This window comes from Pelecanus crispus, chromosome 11, assembly GCF_030463565.1.
Source record: "Pelecanus crispus isolate bPelCri1 chromosome 11, bPelCri1.pri, whole genome shotgun sequence".
NCBI lineage: Eukaryota > Metazoa > Chordata > Aves > Pelecaniformes > Pelecanidae > Pelecanus > Pelecanus crispus.
Genome location: NC_134653.1, coordinates 10,179,497 through 10,201,430, shown reverse-complemented (window position 1 = coordinate 10,201,430; position 21,934 = coordinate 10,179,497). Strand labels below are relative to the sequence as shown.

At 37.1% G+C, this 21,934-nt stretch overlaps 1 protein-coding gene across 1 annotated transcript in view; it reads right to left on the bottom strand.

Moving 5' to 3' along the window:
* Nucleotides 1-21,934, bottom strand: part of SMG1 (SMG1 nonsense mediated mRNA decay associated PI3K related kinase) — a 71,048-nt gene that overhangs the window by 2,941 nt on the left and 46,173 nt on the right. Inside the window, exons 33-62 of the mRNA XM_075719271.1 lie at nucleotides 21,596-21,734; nucleotides 21,062-21,292; nucleotides 20,784-20,961; nucleotides 19,786-19,947; nucleotides 19,252-19,469; nucleotides 18,888-19,042; nucleotides 17,724-17,946; nucleotides 16,492-16,738; nucleotides 15,648-15,877; nucleotides 14,816-15,064; nucleotides 14,264-14,402; nucleotides 14,067-14,176; nucleotides 13,223-13,441; nucleotides 12,600-12,790; nucleotides 11,798-11,970; nucleotides 11,148-11,427; nucleotides 10,127-10,399; nucleotides 9,759-9,993; nucleotides 8,032-8,258; nucleotides 6,660-6,810; nucleotides 6,379-6,568; nucleotides 5,666-6,135; nucleotides 4,513-4,650; nucleotides 3,447-3,599; nucleotides 2,931-3,110; nucleotides 2,482-2,709; nucleotides 1,817-2,028; nucleotides 1,511-1,617; nucleotides 575-754; nucleotides 330-436 (exon numbers count right to left, since the gene is read on the bottom strand). Of these exons, the coding sequence (XP_075575386.1) occupies nucleotides 330-436; nucleotides 575-754; nucleotides 1,511-1,617; nucleotides 1,817-2,028; nucleotides 2,482-2,709; nucleotides 2,931-3,110; nucleotides 3,447-3,599; nucleotides 4,513-4,650; nucleotides 5,666-6,135; nucleotides 6,379-6,568; nucleotides 6,660-6,810; nucleotides 8,032-8,258; nucleotides 9,759-9,993; nucleotides 10,127-10,399; nucleotides 11,148-11,427; nucleotides 11,798-11,970; nucleotides 12,600-12,790; nucleotides 13,223-13,441; nucleotides 14,067-14,176; nucleotides 14,264-14,402; nucleotides 14,816-15,064; nucleotides 15,648-15,877; nucleotides 16,492-16,738; nucleotides 17,724-17,946; nucleotides 18,888-19,042; nucleotides 19,252-19,469; nucleotides 19,786-19,947; nucleotides 20,784-20,961; nucleotides 21,062-21,292; nucleotides 21,596-21,734 (5,995 nt within the window). The remainder of the gene's footprint in view (nucleotides 1-329; nucleotides 437-574; nucleotides 755-1,510; nucleotides 1,618-1,816; nucleotides 2,029-2,481; nucleotides 2,710-2,930; nucleotides 3,111-3,446; nucleotides 3,600-4,512; nucleotides 4,651-5,665; nucleotides 6,136-6,378; nucleotides 6,569-6,659; nucleotides 6,811-8,031; nucleotides 8,259-9,758; nucleotides 9,994-10,126; nucleotides 10,400-11,147; nucleotides 11,428-11,797; nucleotides 11,971-12,599; nucleotides 12,791-13,222; nucleotides 13,442-14,066; nucleotides 14,177-14,263; nucleotides 14,403-14,815; nucleotides 15,065-15,647; nucleotides 15,878-16,491; nucleotides 16,739-17,723; nucleotides 17,947-18,887; nucleotides 19,043-19,251; nucleotides 19,470-19,785; nucleotides 19,948-20,783; nucleotides 20,962-21,061; nucleotides 21,293-21,595; nucleotides 21,735-21,934) is intronic.

Below are 21,934 nucleotides of genomic sequence, written 5' to 3'. Positions count from 1 at the left end.
CAGATCTCATGTTCTCCCTGGGTATCAACAGCTGTGTAACAAATGTTAGTTTACTGATATACAAAAGGCGATTTTATCCAATTCACGAGTTAATATAAATCTACAATATAGAAACAAAAGCATTTGATAAAAAAACAGAATGCAGCAATACAAGGCAGCAGCATACCTCGATTTGCATTGGAATATAAATCACACATCTCAAAAAGGGACCCCCCCATTCACAATAGGATTTTAGTCTTTAAGACATACTTCAGCATGCATACACACGTGCTTACTACCAAATATTTAAAGCAAGGACCGGTACTGGAACTTTACTATTTTCGACTCACCTGTTCAGCAACAGACATTCTCCTGTTGGGATCCACATCTCGGCCCTCTAACTTGGCTTTGACTCGCTTCCACACGCTAACTGCGTATGAATTCCTTTCCTGCACAGCTAAAGGTACAAAATAAAATTAGTTCCATTTTACGTTCCTGCCCAGAAGCCCACTGAGGTGATTTGGGGTTTTTTGTTGTTCTCAGCAGTGGTTTTTTTTCTGGTTGGTTTTTGGGGTTTTTTAAGGCCTGTATTTACCTTTTCCTGTTTTCGGGTCCCTGGCAGTCTTTTTGGGACTACAGGCAACACTTTTGCCAGTTCCTGGGACTGTGCTTGGAGGAGTATCTGCTGACGTGGCAAGATTTTTCTGAATTAGCTTTCTTGCATTCTGTGACATCACCTCTGGCTGAGTTTTCTGCCCTGTATTGCTACGTACAGCTGTAAAGAAAGTTTAAAAGCGCTTAAGTATTCAAACTAATATAATTACAGGTGCAAGAAAAAGCACAGTTAAATGTGCATGAGATGCAGCAATCAGTACTTCAGTACAAATGCATTTTATACTTGTATTTTAAACTCCACACCAGTTCTTCTCTCTTCAATCTTTCTGTTTTATAATGTCTTTAACTTCATAAACAAGAGGTTTTGTTCCATTGCAAAACATTTATTTACATTAAGCAAATTTTTATGGGCTCTCTTATGCTCTAATTCTATCATTTCGTATGGCAGTTATAAAATGCAATTCTTGTTCTTGATAGAAATCAGGAATCTGCACTTAGTCCAAATATTGACGGTAGAATAATCCTTTAAACAGAAAGAAATCCATGTTCATGAGAAACTTTATTCATGTTTTTAACTGTAAAGTAATGAAAATTTTGCAAACATGAATGCATTTGCAGGGTTTCAGTATTAAAATTTTGGAACTAAATTCTTTGGACTTAATCCTAATTTCAACAGAAATTACAGTTCAGTTGATATGACAATGTGTTTCATGTATTCTGGGCTTTGTGGAGTGAATACAGACCTCAAAGGCTATGATCAAGTGGTCATTCAGTATTGTATACTGAATGACTTGAATTTTATAGGCTTTTATAATGCTGTAGAGATCATCTGTATTTCAAAATTTATTAAAAGTTATGATCTACTCTCTAATATCAGTTTGTGGTGTTTTAATGTTTGTACTTTTTCAAGTATTACCTGCAGCAAAGGTTGGCTGATATGTAGCAGCTGACGTTGGGCTTGAGCATTCATTTGATGTATCCGTGACTAAGGGTGATGCAAAACCCACTAGATTATTGTAGACACTAGGAGACATAATGGAGTTGGTAAATATTCATGCGACTACTTGACTTATGGAAAACTCAAAAAGAAAGTGAAGTCAAATTTTGCAAGAAGATCTCTGCATTCTAAGACAACCACCAAGGAGGTACCCCATGCTGTGTTTCTGCTATATCCAAGTAGATAAGCAAAATGACCTTGCCCAAGAGAAGGTGACTTTCTTACCTTTGGCTCTGTGTTTTTAGTTCTTTCAAGGTGGGAGTTATTTCCTGCAGCATTTCAACATGTTCCTGACTGCGGACTTGACCCATAACCTGAACTAATGTAAACAAAACCGTCTGAATATTATCTTGCCACGATTTATATTCACCCAAGAACTGCCTAACACTATTCTCATAGGGAACATCTTCACCATCTGCCAAAGCCGCTTCTTCATCCTGTAACAAAGATGTGCAAAAAGGTTAACCATTTGCTGTATTTTGGCTAAGAGAATGAAGGTGAGCATTTCTTAGCCTTTTCAGCCCCTCAGCTTGTCATTTGACTGCAAATAATCATAATTTTCAGTAGTTACATGTCAAGAAAATAAATGTGAAAAAGACCAAATGTTTTACTGATTAAAAATCAAGAGGATTTGTAAACACAAAGGAAATGTTTCAACTGCCAAATGAGAGAAGCAGCTTAATTCAACCAAAGCCTGATTAGCCTAACTCTAGAAATAAAGCTTTATGAATTCATAGGGATGGAATGAATTTTATGTCTTGAACTCCATATGCATGAACACATTTCACTGTTTCTACACACTGTAAAAAGCACAGTGTTACAAGTGTTATTTTTCTTAAACTATACTGACATGAGTTTGAGGAATAAAATTAATGAAGTTTTAGGCATACCTTTGCCATAGCTTTCAGTAGATGTTTGACATCTCCAAGTTGTCTGTTATGACCCGTGAGTACAGTTTTAATACTATCCACCAGATTCTGAATTGTTTCACAAACTGTTTCTATTTGCTGTTCTCTTTCTGTTTGTACTGTTCTCTGTGTAGATATTTCCTGGGTCAACTGCTTGTGAGCTGAGTGAAGCCATTCAGAGCTGCCAATAGGATGTTCAAGACCAGTGCCCTAAAAATAACAGAGACATTTTTGTATCTATATCCAGAGATAAAATTCAATTACTGTGTAGATGCTACTGCCAAGTGTTTAGCAGCTGATGGAATAAACTCTGTAATCCACAACCTATTAGAAGGTATACATAACATTAATTTAGAATGAAAGACAAAATTGAGAACTCATAATTACAGCAATTCTGTAATGTTACATATTTTGCTTTGACCTTTACTTACCACTCTCTGAAGCAGGCGAAGTTCCAGCTCAGAAACTGAACTGTTGAACTGTGACGCAAATGAGCACATTTGTTGACAGCGTTTCAGAAGTTCAAATAATGCAGCATCAAGATTTAAGGCTTCTGCTGTTCTAGTACGTAAACTTTCAAAATGAATGATATTACTGCAGAGGAAAGTGACCTGAAAATCAAAGGAAGAGTGAGAAAAATTATTCCAATTAAACTGTCTATTATACAAACTGCATTTGTTCCATGTCCTTAGAAGGGAGAATTTGAAATACAGCAGTAAAGCCACTCTGTTACAGTAGCAGTATCATTTCAGGGTCATCCAACCCTGCAGCAATTCTCCCAGAGGTTATTCATATTGCTTTTAAAGTGGGATTCCCAGAAGTATTTGCTTATCTATCTTTGCTCTTGAGATGCTGAGGAGGAAACATATCTTCTACATAAATCTCAAGTAGGAAATACAGTGTGAATACATTTATTGAGTCAACAGTACTATACTTATGTATAGTACCTGACTTGCTCTTTGACTTTCTTTCAGTACAAGGTTTCTTCTTTCAGCAATAGTGGCATCAAAATCTTGCAAGACTGGTGCCAGTGCAGGATTAGCACCTCCTGCCCATTTTAAACGCTGCTCAATACTTGCTTCAAGTGCTGCTAGTTTCTCCTGCATTAGGGAAGAAAAAAAAAAAACATAGATACAGATAATACATACATACATATATATATATCATCTTAAGCCTAACTGCCTAACTTAAAAAAAAAATTAGGCATATGTAACACATGCAGACACATTCTTATACCCATATATATATAAAAGAATGTGGTATTCATGATTTACAAATGTTAGCTTATGCTGTTTAAAGGTTTATTTTCAAGTACACATCACAACTGGATTTGATTGTTATGGAAATAAAATCACCTGTCTAGATTTTAACCCACTAGAAAAAAAAATACAGAAGCAAGTTAAAAGTAATCACATTTCTAGACGAAAAGTTATATAAAATCATAGGACTCCTGAATTATTTTACAAGTGATCTTCAAAAAATGATTACAAACAGTACCTTCACAACTAAAAAGAAAATTGAAATTCAAGCAGCTAAGCAGTATTTATTTTAAACAATTAAACATTCTATATTACTGATACCCAAAAGTCTAAAAAGCAGAGCCAAGCCACAGTACACAGAAACCTTAACACACAGAATAATTGATTTGCCCAAATCTACAAAGGAAGCTTCTGACACTTAGCTAGTAAAATCATACTAAGGATGATCCAAGTCAGACAAACTTAAAGAATCGGAGCATGATCAGCCTTCAGAAGGACAGGTACTTTCACATAGTTGTATTTTCACTCATGAAACAGATACTGATATTCCAGAGACAATATTTTGTATGAGACAGCAAAATCAGTGTAACAACATACATCAGACAGACTGAAACAGATCAATGAAAATACCACTAAATTTGTGCTCCGATAGCAAGAGAGGTAACATAATCTGGAGGTGGCAGATAATTTTGCCATTTGTGTTAGAGTCACATTCCAATATGCTGCTAAACAAACCTCCCAAAAATAGCAGTACCTGGACTGCTGCAATTGAAGCTTCAATCTGACTGAGCGTGTGAAGTTTCTTTTTCATGCTGGCTAAAATTGCAGATCGAGGTGGAGGACTAACAGAAATAGCTTGTGGGCGACTGATTAGGAGATCTTCATGCTGCCACTTTAAGAAAATAATGGGAACACTTGATTATCAATATTGCTCAGCACAAAATACTTTGCTTCACAAACAGCAATTCTAGTACTCTGGTACACTTTATAAGTAAGGGCATTTTAAAAGAGCTGGGTGTCAGACAATAATGGCATGCTTAAAAGTTCTAAATCATTAGAAATTATATAAGTAATCGTAAACTAGGTTTTGCTGGCTTGGATATTTGTGCCATTAATTAGTCATTAACTCACCAGAAGTGATTTATGCACATTTCCTTGATCTAAAGGAAAACCCACCAACATTCAGAAACAATTCACTTGTGATGCATTAAAACCAAGACAATTTTGCTTACCAGTCTATGAAATGGTTTATTAACCGACATGGAGAAAGCCTTTACCCTTAACCTATAAATCACTACAAAATGAAGATCAATGATACTACAATACAACTGGATACCAGCATACAGTTTAAGGTACACAATGGCATTTATCTAAAGCCTCAGAAGAACATTTTCAGGATTGATACTGCTGCTATCTATATTTTTTCATGAGGCAAACAGTGGAGCAAGGAGACAGTTAATGCATTAAAACTTGGAAGGAAAGGTACAAGATAATGTTCAGCAATGCACACCCTCTGTTTTAAGCAATCTCCGCCCTTAAAGTCATAGTCTGTTTGAAAAAAGGGAGAGAATGAGACAACATTGCTAATAAGAAAGCCAGTGAATTACTTCTTCTCTAATAAATGACTTAATGGTTATTGAAAAAAATTGCATGTACTGACTCAAAAAAGAATTTACATATTGCCACATTTGCATCTTATAAAGCAGCTAGTCTTCAAAAGAAGCTAACTGTAACACTTCTTTTTCCTTATACATTTACAGAATAATTTAAAACCAAAATACTTTATCAAGTCCATTAAAGTACTCTAGAGCTCATGCAACAAAACATAAAGCTCTTGTGGTCAGACACAGTAACTAAAGCTCACTTTCCACAGCCACAATTTGAAGAGAAATAACATGCAATCTTACCTGGAACATAGCAATATGCAACTGTACTCTCTGAAGACTGGTCTTGCAAGATGAAATACTGGTTTCAAGTCTGCGCACTAGATCATGCTTCTTCCATGCTGTATCGTATGAACTAGCTAATACCGTTGCCCTGTTCATGACCAACTGTGAGAACTTGCCAATTTGGATATTGTGCTCCACAGCTTTCTTGCACAGGTCATCCACAGAAACTTTGCTTTCCGCTCCAAAGTCTTTAGCCTCTACCTGAGCAATGATATCAACACCCAAAGCGCTGATGAAACTGCACAAAGTAAGTCCCAAAGCTTGATTTGGAAGGCCAATTAAAAGCTGTCTCACAAAGTCAGCTGTAAAAGCCTTGATTGGTTTGGCCATTTGGTCTTCACTAAAACAAGAGTTTCTGTAAAGGGCTTTCACATTGACAATCTGAACAGGTCCATTTACTGCATTCTGGTCTTCAAGTGAACTGATTCCTTTTAAAAGGAAAGAAAAGTATTTTTGTGATAAACAAAACATTTGATGCATCCAGAAAAATATTATCTGACTTATAAACACAGTAAGATTACAGGAATTAATTTTTAATTTTTGCACACTTGCCATATATGAAAAGTAAGTTACAGTAAAAGCAACCATTATACATTCTTCTCAAAAGGACACAGGATGAGAAGTGGAGAATTGGACAAAGCAATACTGAATATTTGATAACATTTATTTACCTGACAATGTTTTAGAAAAGGTACCACAGAGCCTGAAAAATTCTTTGATTGTTTGCAGTCTCTTCAGAAAGAAAATTTCCTCTAGAACTTGCCGATTATTGTCATCATCAAAGAAGTTAACTTGGGTGCTGCGGGCTTCCCTAATGATGTCAATCTTACGCCAAGCAACAGGTATTTCCATCTTGTTTAGCTGAGTGATGTAAAGGAAATAGATTAGTTTTGTTTTAGTAAAACTTTCATATTCCTGACTTAAGAGTACTCTGAAAAGAACAAATCCATACCTTTTCAATCAATAAACCAAATGCAGTTTCCACTTGAGCAAACATTCCATCAAAGGCTACCAAAAGCATCTGACCAGCTGACATTTTGGGAGTTTCATCAACTGAACCATTTCTTGGCTGAATCAGCTCACCATACTGAGCATGAAGTACTCTAAAAAAAAGAAGAAAGTTTACAAGTTTTTGCTTAATCTACAAGAAATAAATAGGTTTTTCTTAAACTGATTGATCCCACAGCTACAGCAGATTGGAATTAAGTTGCATCTGAACAAGGTGAAATTTTTGCAGGCTCTTCCTATGTGCCCCATGTACCACATGAATCCTAATGCTGGTTTCATAAGAACAGCTAAGTCCCATTTAAGATGGGACTGTATTAAAGAACCAGCTACAAAGCTAACTTAAAATACAGGTAGAGGATACAGACTGTACTTCCTACGAGCATGGTAAAAAAGTTACGAATAGTAAGTAATGCAATATCACCTTTCCTTCCTTGAAAACCAAGTACTGGTTTTATAACATATACATGTTATATGTATATAACTGACTGGAGTATAGGCTAAAAATGTGGAAGATGAGGTCTCAGGTTATGGCTGAGATGGTTTAACAGCTTGCCACTCCTGAAAGGGTGGTCTTGTCCTGTCCCTCCCTTATATCACTTTTGACCCTCAATAACAGGCTGAGCAGGCTTGCCAATGTGTAAACCAGGAAGAAAATTAAGCTAACAGAAGAAAAGTATATTGTTTTCAACTGGTACAGCAGCCTTCATTGTACCACTGATGGAGCCATCTTAAGTGGCTCAAGGGAAGCAGCAAGATCACTTCTACTTAGCAGGAAGCTTTTGAATTGGCTCAGTTGTCTACTGAGCACTTCCCCAGAAACGTACTGTCCTGCATTACAAGATGCACAAGTCTTTTCATTTGGTTTGGGTTTTGTTTGTTTGTGTTTTGGGGTTTTTTTTAATCAAGTCACTGATTCATGCAAAAGCTGCTCAAACCTCCTGATGAGAGGAGTGCCATGGTTACAAGCTCTCCCTTTCACAGGTTTCTCCCACAAACTAATGGTCCAGTTCCTATTTTCAGCATCCCTTAACTTCAAACACAAAATTACAGCTACGTATTTTGGAAAAAGTTGACTACCAAAAGTCGACTTCAGGCAGCTGTAAATGTAAATTGCCATAGCTCTGCATTTCTATGTATGCATGCGGATAAACACACAAACACGCAGAGAGGAAACGCGCGTACTTCAGACACTGCACTCTCCTTAAGGGTATTCTTGGGCAAGAACAGCCTGTACATCAAACAAATAATAAAATTTAGACAAACTGATGTTCTGCAGTCTTCATTCTCTCACACCTGAACTAAAAAAAGTGATTTACCTTGCAACATCAATGTAATGAGTATGTGTTTCTTCCTCTAGTCCCATAGCAGCATTTCGTAAGTAGGCTTGAAGAGATTCAACCAATGTTTGCAAAGGGACTCCATCAGTTGTTTGTTCAATAAGATTATCTAATTCATGGAGCATACTTTCTAAAGTATACTCTCCTTTCATTAAGCACCTAAGCGCTTCAGGAAAAATGATCTGTCGGAAGTTTGAGTTCAATTCCTGTTGGGAAGTAAGTATGAAAACATAAGAAATTTTCCCCTCTCGAAAAGTATCATATGCAACATCTTTCTCATTTTAGTATTACACCACCCTGTGGTAGATATTATCTGAAAGATAACATGATGGTGGTCAGCCAAGGGTCAAAATCTACTTTTTTTTTTTTTAAAAATCTAAAGAAATCAGGAATACATTAAACCCTGTACAAACCCAAAAGGTTTGATATTTGCACAATGTAGCAACAACTACCTCAACAGCATCAGCAGCAATACTTTACAGCAATCCTCAGCAGAGGATTAATGGTACAGAGATCACACTTTGCAAATCAGTTTTGTCAAATTATGTACCTTTTCTTTTCCATTACATAACTATAAACAAGTGAGTTAAATTATTTACTGAATTCATGATTTGCTAAACTGATTGGACTAGGCAAGGGAAAAGAACCAAAAACCTGCCAGATAGCGATTATTTTGCTAAAGTCCTATTCATGCCACAGAAATCAATGCAGGTAAGAAAAACAGTACCTTCAGTGGCATAAAACAATTTTCCCGGGCTAAGGGCAGCTACAGAAAGAACCAACCAATGGACTCTGTCTCCAAAATGAGACAAGACTCACCAAAAAGATTAGTTATCTTGACTGCTCAGTGAGCTACACATCTTACCCAAGAGCTCACAGAGAGGACAACAATGTGTGGGTGAAAGATCTCAGCTGCAATTCAATGAAATTGCATGCATGTTTCTGAAAAATTTCTGTAATGTTAATACTTTGTTTCTTCACTCTTCAAAGTGATGAAAATCTCAATGTGCTTACACAAGTTGGTAGGAAAATATTTTTCAAATACAGTACAGGCAAACCAAAAGCCTCAAAAAGCTATTTATACCAGCCACAGTTTATAAACCACCTAAGTCTTCAGCAGATATTTTACTCAAGCTGCCGCTAATGGGTTTTTTTACTTTATTAAAGTGGAAACATTTCTAAAACACAGAATTAGAAATGCATTTTTCTCCTTCCCAGTCTTGGAGATAGGGACCTGTAAAACAGGCTTTCAGAATTTGTTTCAAAGTACTTGTTTCAGGTGAAAATAAGTAAGGTTTAACAGGAGCAGAAAACAGAAAGAGCACAGATTAAACAGTCTGGAAGTTGTTCTGGACTGCCAGCAACAGAATAAAAGAATGAAAGCAAGACATGAAGCTGGTGTTTTTATAAATCTGATACTAACTTCTTTCTCATGGTCACTTACTTGACAGCAGTTTTTACAATTTGTCATGTATAGACCAAAATTGGTTTCTTTTCAACTAATAAAAATGTAAATGACAGTAGCAAATGCCTGTTCAGTTCAGCCAAATACAGCAATCAAGACTAAGGTCCAACAAAAAGAATCTCAGCAGCATCGTAAACAAACATTTAGCTGTTTAAGGAAGAAGCTGTTAAGAATGGCTTAGCTGAAGCCTTAGAAGGTTGGGGATGAGGAAACAAAAAGTAACATAAAAATTAAGTATCACCTGAAGTGAGATATATACTCCATTTGCTAAGTGGACAGCTTCTGATGCTTCAATTGGGTTAGGAATATCTAAGTCCTGGGGTACAAGATGACACTGCTTCAGCAACTGCACAAGGCAGGTAACATTCCCACTCATGCTGCAAAGCTCCTCCAAGAACCAGGCTCCATCTCTTGAAGTCAAATCAACCAGTTGCTCTCCAGCACTAGATGCTGCACCTTCCATCATCAGATTTCGCCTAGATGAATTATGATGCTTAGTTAGACAACCTGCCTGCTATTGCATTCTCCACATAATTATGTCATTTGAATATTCCTGGTATGTGGTCTCAAACATGAACACATACAAAAAAATTTCACGAGGCAACTCACCTCGTCAGCGAACAAAGAGCAGAGATGATAACGCTTGCTAAGCTCAGCGAGCCCTCCTCTCCATTTTCATGAAGGAAAACTTTTATGCAACGTTCAATTTCTTTCAGCTGCTCTTCACAAACAGGTACAGTAACTGCCTCCTGTTTCAAACGCTCCACCTGCCTGATAAGTCTGTTATTTATATCTGCTGCATAGCGCTGTAGAGTCATTTCTGTAGCAGTTATGAACTGACACATACTTGGAGGTGGTTGAGGAGCATATTGGATTTCATACCTGTAAAGCAACAGTACAATGACAAAATTGTCGCTTCTCAAGTGCTAGGAAATTGCATTCTGCTCTGTGGGTAGGAAAAATACTCTGCATTTGAACAGTTCCCACATTACCTACTCCATATCAACTCTAAATACCACAGCAGGTGATGGTTACCCTAATGACGCTTTCATAAAGTCCTAGAATGCACCATATTTCATACCTATTTGCAAGGACAGAAGATAATCAGTAGTCCTTGAAGCAAAGAATGAATAGAAGGTAAGAAATAAGAAGGAAACAGGTTTCAGTGTAAATGCTTGAATATAATCTAGATCTTGTAAGCCAAGTGGTAATAATGCTGAAGTGGCCTGACTTTAGAAGAAAAAAAAAAAAAAAAAAGAAATAATTGCTTGAAAATCTGCTTTAATTAAAAAAAAAATCTTTAGTAGATTGGAGTGATTCTTAAATACTAGAAGTTTCTAAAACCCCTAAATATCAGTACCCTAAAGCCACAAACACAGTTCTTCATTTGTTCATTACAGGGGAGTGTTACTTGGTTTTCTTTTTGCAGTACACAGATTAAGCTCTGGAATAGTACTTTTAAAGCAGTTTTTAATCTTTTTGTCCAAACTTCTGGAATTACAACTTAATCATGTCTTGCTTTATAATTAGATCAGTCCTCGCAAAAGTATTCATTTTAATTAGAAAACTAAAATCCTGAAGTAGCTTGAAAATTAAGTTCTTCAAACAATGCATTATTCTGTCAACTTACTTCCTAAAGATATCCTGACAACGCTCAATTGTCATGTTACAGATGAGTTCTTCCATCCAGGTTTTCCACTGCTCTATTCGGTGCTTCTGAAACACAGCTTTTGGATACTGAAGAGCTACTGTTGCATAGTTGTGCAGTTGTTCAAGACAACCACGTAACACGGACCTTCTCTGCTGGAGAAGGGCACCAACTTCTCCTTCCAGTTGTTCACACTGACTAATAAGATGTGCCTGGCCTGCATTTTGCAGGAACGCTGTTGCTGGTACATAACTTGGAGGACCTTTTAAGAAAGATGGTTAAAAAATCAAGATGCATCTCTGAAGCACACGTTTTACAGCATACAAATACTGAGCATTAACATCTTTTCAGAAACATTCTTTTACTTGTGATAAAGGAGGCATGGAGAATTCATATTGAGAATTTTGAACACAAGGTAAGAGAATAATCTCATGCCCAGCTAGGATAAGACAGACAAGTTCCTTCAGACAGCTTGGCACAGAAACCTTGAAGTGCTCTAAATCACCCTTCGAAGGACCCCCTTTTCATTCATCATATGCAGGTCCTTGCCTTTAAGTTAGAGGATACCTCCTGATATTAAACTCTAGTTCTTTTCAAACCATTAAAAAAACCCCACAAATACTATTTTATACCTAGGTCCATTTGCGTGCTAATTTCTTGGAGAAGACTTGCAAGTTGTGTTGCCTCCAAATTACTGAAAGCAGTTTGGTAATGTGTTATCCACTGCTCAAACTCATTCAGCTTCACCTGGATTGCTTCCTGGACAGCTCTTTGTTGAGACTGCAACTGTGTGTGCTCAGAATACCTGAATTATTGAAGCCACAGAACAAGTAAGTACTACAAAAAAAAAAAATACTTAACTATATTGAATACAAAACCATATTGAACAATACAACTACCTTGTTGACCAGAAAATTAACATATTCTCACCAATACATAAAACTTCAACAATATTGTGTTAATAATTAATTCTTTTCCTACAAAATACTGAATGCATGTGCATATTCATACAATTCTAAAGTCCTTGATCTATTTCAAATAAACTTGAAAAATAAGTTAAAGAATTACAAACTTAAATGAAAAGATTTTTGTGCTATTTATCAATAGCTGCATATTATGTGGATTAATTTGATGGGACACCACATTCAGCACATTCAGTCTCTTGCCTTGATGGTCAAGTGTGGAACACGGACTAGCACAGGTTGTATTGATGGAGCATGAGGCATAGGACATAAGTAAGATTATTCAGTAGGAAAATGGTTTCAGTAGCTCTTCTGTTACAATAAGTGACCTGCTTACTCTAAGAATAGCTTTTACCTAGCTATTAGTCTCTTTCATATATCCATTTCTACCATATAATTCTTAAGTACATTACTAAACCACCACCTGTATTGAACTGCAAGATTCCTGACAGAATTCCTGGCTCCTCTGTACCTGTGCTGAAGCGTGTGGGAAGGATGATCCACTCCTTCTGCACCTTCCAGAAATTCTATCTCCTCCACCAGTTTTCCTTGCAACTTTTCTACATCTGTCAACTGCTCTTGCAGGTTCAGATACTCTTCTAAACTACTGTCCAATTTTGGCAGCACAGCAAGCATTTCATCTCTGTTCTTAAACCAGTTAACCTATAAGCAAGACACAGATGTTATAGAACTGGACTTAATTCAAACAGGTAAGAGAAAGTAATACATGGCAGCACTTAGCCCTTCAATGATGTTGTTCATCTAGGACTACCTCCAGTGCTATAAGTGCTAAACCTTAACAGACATTCTTTATTTAGACTGCTCTCTAAACCTCTATTTTTATTCCTCTAGCCCAGATTCAGGCGAAACATTAAAGCATATTTTAGAATGAAGCACACAGAAAATGAAAATAAAATACTTCCTAGTTCCATATAAGCACTTCCCTCAATACCAACTCGGTTTAGCTCAATAAAATTTGTGAACTATTTCTACTAAGCGACCACCTCTTCCACCACCCCCAAAATGCAAATAAACGAAGTGAAAGCACAGGGCCTACTTTGGTTACAAAATAGAAAATTATTGTAGTAAACTCACCTTTATCTCAGCCACTCTTGACGAAAAGAGACTACGTGTAATATCTCTTTCCATTTCTCTTTTGCTTTGTTTGTTTTCAGCCTGCTGGCCACCACCACCATAGACAGCTCCAGCAAATCCTGCTTCGCCTCCTGCTGTCCAGTCCACCAGAGGATCATAAACAAAAGCTTCAAGCAATGTAAGCAAAGTCTCTCTCCCACGCCGCATAATATGAAGGACCTGCATCATATTTTAAACAGACTTATTCTGATCTTGCATTTCCTTGTAGAACAGTGGAATTTTAAATGCAAAATACTGTACTTGAATAGGTACAGAAATCCATAACTTATTCCTAACCACTACAAATACTGGAAGAACACCGCAGTATGTACAAATGCAGCTAGCCTACAGTAACATCACTAAAACTAAAGATTGCATTCTAGCCTTCCACACAAACTCTATACTCTAGCAACAGGCACTTGAGGAAGGAAACTCTCCTTTGTTCAGAGATACGTTTTAAAAACGTATCTCTCATGCTTATAAAAGACCAGTCCTGAAGAAAGAGGGTAAGCAAAACTTCACAAAAAAAGTCTTCAGGAAAAGCATAACATTTTACATCTAGAGCTACAAGTCTCCCCCCCCCCCGGAACTGTAGTTGTACCACTACCTGCACATGTATTTATCTGACATTCCCGTATTTCTTAAATGCCTACTACAGGATGTATCTAAAATAAGTCCAATTAAAATCACAGCAGGAAAGGTGAAGGCTTTATAAATCAACACCAGAATGTTCAATAGGAAAGTTCTAAGATAGTATTATTTGGCAAGTGATAGCCCTCAGTTTTCTGCAAGTCTCCTAACTTACCTGTTCACAAGAAAGCCTGAAAACCCCTTCTACTCCTGTCACTCCAAGTGCTGTTTCAATATTGTGCGTCATCCGGAACGGAACCTTCTCTGGTACCCTAAGGCTTTTCCCTTTAAGATAAAAAATTAAGTTGTTTCTTTTAATTACCAAGAAGGGAAACCTTTCATTTGAATAACATATAGCATTTTTTAAATTACCTTTTTCAAAGCAAACATTATAATCTATGTGGACAACTTCTCCTGTAGTCATATCTATAAGAACATTATCCAGATGTCTGTCTCCAAGACCAATGATGTAGCCAACCATGGACATAACTGCAGTGGATCTTGCATACGACTTTAAAGAGAGTTTCAGGAAAAAATTATTTGTGGGAATCCTCTGCCAACACATTGGACTGACTACCATCTTAAAACATCATTTTAAGTGTAAGACAAATCAAAACCAACTTATTCCAAGCTGTATTCTATTTGTTGTCTGATGGTATCTTACAAGAGTTCTCATGTCTTAGGCTGATAATTCTAGTTTAATACTGTAGAGTTATCAGGTGTATACCCATTTTTTTTATTCCAGATGGTACAACTGCATCATTTCCTGCCAAATGCTAACATTTCCTGTTATGCAGAACTTCAGCAGTCCCAGCTCACCTAACTCAGGAGTATCATTGCTTGAACACATCCCAGGCATTTGTTGCCCCTCATCCCATTAAAAACACAACCTTTCAAAGGGAAAACATATTTGTTATAACTCACCTGTGTAACTCTCCACCATTCATCCGGTGTAGTACATGATGACCAGAGCTCCTTAGCTAGAAGATTTGGGGGAGTTGCTTCCATCAGTTCTTCTAGAACAGCCCTCATGACATTCAAGGGCCAGTCACGACGTGACACGTCAAGACTAAGCCCAACCGCCTTTAATGCGGGCCCAATTTTACTGTAGTAAAGCTCACTGGGTCTAGGCACTATTCCAGGATTCTGAGGAGTCTGGTAAGAGTCCTGAGCCTAGAAGAGGTAAAAATGCTAGTTTACATATTGCAACTCTCATTACCACAGAAAATGGTATCCCAAATTCAGTTTTGGTGAGAATAATGTGAAATCAACTTCTCTACTGAGGATGGCTTTTACAGCTCAGAAATTTAATTCAAAACTCAATGGTTAAGAAAACCTAAAGAAACTGAAAACACATTGCTTTAGCCTAACTCTACTCTTATCAAGGTCAATTTAAAAAAAAAAAAAACCAACAAAACCAAAACTGTATTTAAAATTAAATGAGAATGAGAGAATAAGATGTGGAACTAAAATAATTTTAACTAACGTTAACTCTATTTGTTTAAAACCAGTTCCCCTTGAATTATCATGCTAGAACAATAAATTTATGTTACATACTGCAATATATGTAAATACATATATACAATTTCATTGATATGTGGTGAAATCCCAAGAGAAATGAATACACAGAACCATTTTGCATGATTATGAACAACACACAATCCACTTAAGACTACGTTATTTAGAACCGGAAAGCAAATCAGAGTATGTGTTTCCCTTCTGCATTGTCCTACCTGGCATAAAACACAGTTGTTACCTTTTGTGCTTGTAAAGCAGCTTCTCGCTGTTGCCACCGCTTGTAAAGACCAAACAAAGGTGTAGCTCCATCCACCCACTGGATCAAGCCCGATCTCGTTCCCAGAGGTGTCACAGAGTAGTGCCTCGCGTGGAACCTTGGTGTCTCTTGACGGTTAATTGTGGCAAACATTGTGTTCACAATTGATAAGAATTGCATGATTCTTTCATCTAGATGCAAGTCTTCTAAACCTGCAATAAATTTATTTTGTATAAAATTTAGTTTCTAGATTAAAAAAAATTATTCCCTTAAAGCCCAAACTTAGCATTTTTTGAAATCCTACTTCATTTCAGACTATGAATAGCTTTATAAATTATGCCGATTAAGGATGGGTTGTTCAGCCTAAACCTAAAGGTTTACATAGCATTTACATACTAGAATCACCAGTTTATGACAGCTGTCTGTGAGCAGTACACACAAGAATTACTAACATAACAGATAGGTATCTCCCTTTCAGGGAAGGCACGAAGTCTCTTAAAGTTCTCTTCTGGGTGCTACCTTAACCTTCCAGAAAAGTACATCCAGCTAAACCCTATCAGTATGCAAGCAGAACACTGTTTCTGATGTAACCCTTATAAAGAAGGGATCTGAAACACCCCTGACTTATGGCTTCACAAAGCAAAAATCCTTGAAAATGTATGGTGAGGTGGGAGGTAGGGAGGAGAGGGAGCAGATGTACTAGACAACTCTTTCTCCATATCATGCAGGCAGAGAAAGCAAAAGTGGCAACCATGCATCTTCCCAACTTCAATATAGTCTTATAACAAGAGACAGTAACTCATATGAGAAAATTTCAATTTCTTACCTTTGAACAGATAGGGATAGTTCTTCCCATCTGAACCCAGGAAAAGCAGCTTTTTAGGTTTGGTTTTGGTAGGCAGAATTGTGATGGTGCTGCCCACACTATGAATTGTGACTGTGTCTCTAGTAGATACTTCTCCAGGAAGTGCTATTTCAGTGCTCATCATGGCAGCCAACCAAGGGCTGATTTCTTCAAGACGTAAAAGGTAACTAGCCCGTTTCTGTGCTCTTTGCTGCAAACTTAGCATAACCTATTCCAAAGAAATTTTTTTGTTTAGGTTGAGGTTCACCTTAACAGCTAGCATTAAAAAAAGAAACCAAACACCAAAACGGACTTAATGGAGGTCATCTTCCAGAAAGCACGGAGATTTTTCTTAAACTACCTTTCATCCTTGCCACCGTACTAATTCATTTTATAGCTTAGGATGAAGAGGACAAAATCTAAAAAATATACTTTATGCAGCAAATATACCCTGCCTGGTGATAGGCACCAAAGTCACAACAAATTAAACTGCTCAGGAGGTTTGCTCCTGCATTTGTAAATATTTGAGCTGTGGTCAAAAGCAGCAGCATTCAGCAATCTCCTGTTTACGTATCTGCATGCCTGCTTGTTCTGCAAAGCAGAAGGGGAACTACAAAAAAAAAAAAAAAGCCTATTTGTGTGTAAAACCTAGGTTCTGTCTATCAAGACTTTTAAAAACCACCAGGTTGGCTCTGGATATCTGAGTGAATACATATTTTGTTTTTCCTCAGACCCATAAAAAAACCTAATAAAATCACATAATTGAAAAACAGAGTATATTTGGGAAGGGTCAATCATTTGAAGGTTGCTGCACAGCCCGAGGACTACACTTAGCTAACCCAAGTACCAACTTGTTAGAATTTAAATTCACTAAATTCAAATGGCATAGAGTTTCAGAAAGACAGTACTTAAAAAAAATTAAAGTCCTCTGCCCCCAAAACTGACAGGATCTCAGACAGCAGAAGATGCAAGATGTGAAAAAAATAATTTCATTGAGTAGAAATGCAATAATGCAGACAGTCAGTAAGACTTGTTACGGAGGCAACAATTACTTTGCTTTAGTTCTAGCATGCCTGCGGTGATTGCAGAGAAGACAAAGTTTCAGGCTGCAATTTTGATATGGCAAGAGAATACTAAGGAGAGGAGTCAAACACACAGTCCAGCAAGAGTGTCAAGAGTCTCTACATTGTACTCTTAGTCTGTGCATATAATACCTCTTTAAATGGGAGCCAGCTGCTTCCAGGTTTAGCAGGATTCAAAGGATTCTTAAGTTTCTCTAGTGCATTTTCAATTGCATCTCCATAGTTATCCTGAAACCATTTCTCATGAGGAGTTTCTGCAGGAGCTGCAGTGATGCTCCGTACATGTTCCAAAGCAAATACAATGGGCTTCATTAGAGCTGTATGCTTTTCACGCATGATTGCTATCTTCTCCTCCCTATTAAAAAAAACAAATTTCCTCTTACCTCTATAAAACCAGGTTACTTCATACGCAGAGCATTAAAATAAGACTGCAAATGAGACATCTAAAAATTCACAAAAATGGCTACATCTCTAAAATGAGGTCTTCAAGGACGACCGTATTAAAAGGAAGAGTATTTCATGCTGCACTGAATGCATGTTCCTCTGAATCACACTTTTTTTTTTTTAAAACTGAAACATTTCAACTGGGCTCTTCACCACTGGAAACCCTGAGGAGAAGCTCAGAGAACTCAAACCACCCTAAGCAACTATTTCGTTTAATAAAAGAGCTTCTAACTACTACTTCCTGATGGTGTACCACACTATAAAGAAGGGGAAGAGTGCAATTCAGATCAGGCTGTTCTCCCATTCCATGTCAAGCCTGACTATAAAACTTAAAAGGTATTCTTAAGCTTAGCCGGGTTCCCAGTGAATGGCTTTCCTCTTCCACAAATCCATTCACAGGAGAACCCAGGTGAGAGAGACTTGCTGAACACTGAAAACTAAAAGTAGATTAAGATGTTCTCTTTACTCCAAATATCTGTATTTACAGTAGACTCCAAATAGATTACATCCTTCAACATGCTTGTTCTCATTCAGCTGACTTGTAAGAAGGACCTTGGAGTGAAGAACTATAGGATCTCATAATCCACAGCTTAATATGCATTGGGTTCTAACACATAATTACTAATGAAATCCCAACATGGATTCACAGGTAGACTGTTGTTGTTTCTCATTTGATTAGAGTACTAGCTGTAGCATCAAAATGTTCTTGAAATAAGGTCACTGGCTTACAAAGAAGCAGCTAGGGTAGTACAAATTCAGCAGCAACAACACTGTTGATTGGTTTGACTGCATGCTTCCCCAAGAACAAACATTTGTTATGATTATCAGTTGAGTTATTCAAAAAAGACATACTTCCGTAAAGTGTTGTTGTTTTGGACCCTCTTGACTTCATCTTCCAGTTGTTGAATCCTTCTGAGGACATACATGTGCTGCTGCACTAGAACTCCCAACCACAGTTCATCCCAAAGAACTGTAACTCTGCGCAGCTCAGCCACTAGCATCTGAACCTGTATAAAATAAGATTCACTTATTTTTAAGGGTACTAGTATAAGTAGTACTAGTACTACTTATCCTTGTAGATGAACAACTTGAAGAAAGATGACAGCCTAACAGCAAATATGCACCAAACTTTCAGTAGGCCTACCCACAAGATATACAAATTACGTATTTTGTGGTGCAAATAAAACCACAAGTAACATACATTTGGATTATTTACCTGCAATACCATTGTTGGATTTGCAGCAGAGAGTTTCTCCACAATTTTGCTGTAACAATCTTGCATCATTGCTTGATCTTCATTTAATCCAACTTTTGTGTCATCTTTACTACTTTCTTGAGAAGCTGGGGGGCTCCCTCCATCACATTCACCACCCAACAGTTCTTCTCCTTGAATATTACCTAGCAAAGTAGGGATGGCAGAAGGCAGCTTGTTTCCTAAATTAAAACCAGATATTAAAATATTAGCTACACTGTTCTGGCCTTGAAAGACACATCACTCAATTTAGCATGAGGTCCCCATATTACATTAAGTACTGGCAAAGTATATGATCAAACTGGAAAAAAAAACCAACTTATTTGCCAAACTGGTAAATCAAATGAAAGGTATCAGTGAGGTCCCATAATAAAAATATTCTTAAGATAGAAAGTATCAGAGTTACTGAAAAAAGAAAAAACCCTCAGTATTATTTTATCCAGTATATATAAATATATTAGCTAAAGTGTATTTGAACATTTATTTTTTCCTCCATACCTGAAGTCTGGGATTCACTGCTAAGTGAAATGGTACCCACTATTGCAGGATATAGTATGAGATGAGGAGAATCTTGAGCCACTCGACACAGTAAGTTGCAAATACTCTGACGAACATACACTTCTGGGTGATTCAGGCGGGAGAAAAGCTGAGGTATAATACCTTCATAAACAGGAAAAGAAAATGGTCCGATTCATTTCATTTCACTTCAAATGATGCAGAATTTTATTTTATTTTTAGAAGCATGCTGGCTTTGCATTGGGAGAACGTAAATGTCTAGTTTCCCAATAAAAACATCTTTTAAATAACTGCCTTTCACAGTACAGGCAATAGCTTATTTTCTTCTTTTATTCAAATACAGATAACATCAGGTGCAACACATACGTCCTTTAGTCAAGCACTCAAATTGACTTTTGCACATTATATCTGTTATATCATTTTTCAAAAGTAAGAAGAATCACAGTAATAGTTCCTGAAGTTAGCATAACTGGATGTTTCAAAAGAAAGCACAATTTTTCTATAGTTGGCCTCCTCTTCTGCTGCCTTCCAGACTTTAACTCAATAACCGTTTGTGGGAAAGTCCCTGAGCAATGAGAACCAGCAGCGTAGTGACAAACAACTACTTCTGAGACATCTGGCTTTAGCCACACATCTTTCTCTGAACTGCATTTCAAACTGTAGCTAGGAAAACACCCACCCCCCCCCCCTTTTTTTTTTTTTAAAAAAAAAAGGTGTTAATATAACATAATACTTCACAAACTACATCTCCTTTCAATGTCTTAAGGCAGGGGATGGAGGGGATCAGAATCTGTGCTACTTGTCTATTCTAAGATCAGAATGCATGGCAGACTTGAACACCTTTAATGAAATTATTTAATAAGACAAGCTCTCTGTCATGCTTAAATAAAAATTTTATGGAAGTGCAATAATACTTTTCTGCTTGCATTTAGAGAAAATGTGTCAAAATGAATTTTAACAACTAGATAACATCTACTTACCTCTCCAAGGAGCAGTAGGTGTAGTTTCTAGCCCATGCTCTAGATACTGTCTAAGTTCTCCAGCATGTTTCACAAGCAATCGTAACAGTCTTAGGGTTGCCATCACAATAACATCATCAGTGCTTTGCTCAGAAGTATTTCTTAAGTGCAGCCTGGGATCATCTTCATCAAGTGGAACCTTGAAAGAAAAAGAAATATTCCTCTAAGCTAAGTATATCGTTCATATCATCATTTAGAAAAGTTTGTAACTGGATTTCCTCATCAGCACAAACACTAACCTGACCAGCATTGAGTTTGAGGAAAGTAAAGTATGCACTGCAGGAGAGTTTATAGAGACTGAAGATTCTGTCTACAACTTTCCTCCACACTTTAATTAACCCTTCTGTTGCATTTTCATCAAGATCTGAAAGCCAGGGACAACTTGTTAATAACTGACGCCATATAACATCCACCATATCGTCTTCTTCATTGTCTTCATTTTCAGTGATTTGTAGAGTCATATCTTCATCCTAAATGCAAATAAAGAGAAAACAGATTTGATTAAGTCCTCCAACCATTTCTACAAGCAATACTAGCTCCTAATCCAGTTTTTGTCTAGGCAACTCACGCAACTGCATTACTTGATCATACTACCATAGTCCATAGAACAGATGTGTTACCACTTAGCTAACAGACAGTTTCTTAGAGAACTCTTGTATCATCTGAATTTTAACTTTAAAACATTTACAAGAGTTAATACGAATCACAAGTAGAGGAAAACTAAGCTTCACGCTGAAGTTGAACATTTTTTAAGCAAGCAAATTTACACTTACTTGAATCCCAGCTGGACGACACACTGCCTGCCCAAGAATCCCATAGATTTTCTCTTTATCTTCCTCCGCAATGTTGTCTGGAAGCAAGTTCTGAACCTCAGATTTTTCCCGGGGCAGCAGACGAACACCTTCTCCCTGACTGTAACATTTAATGAATTACTCATCCCCAATATATTAGTATTTGTAGAGCTACTGAACCTGTTAAGACTGTATGTATAAAACTTCTTGAAGGAAGAAATCTTCATACTTTTCTCAGAATTAAACTCGCTTCTTTTTACAGAGGGCAAGTAATCAAGAGAATATTCAGTTCTCTGTTCACATGCAACTTCAGACCACAAA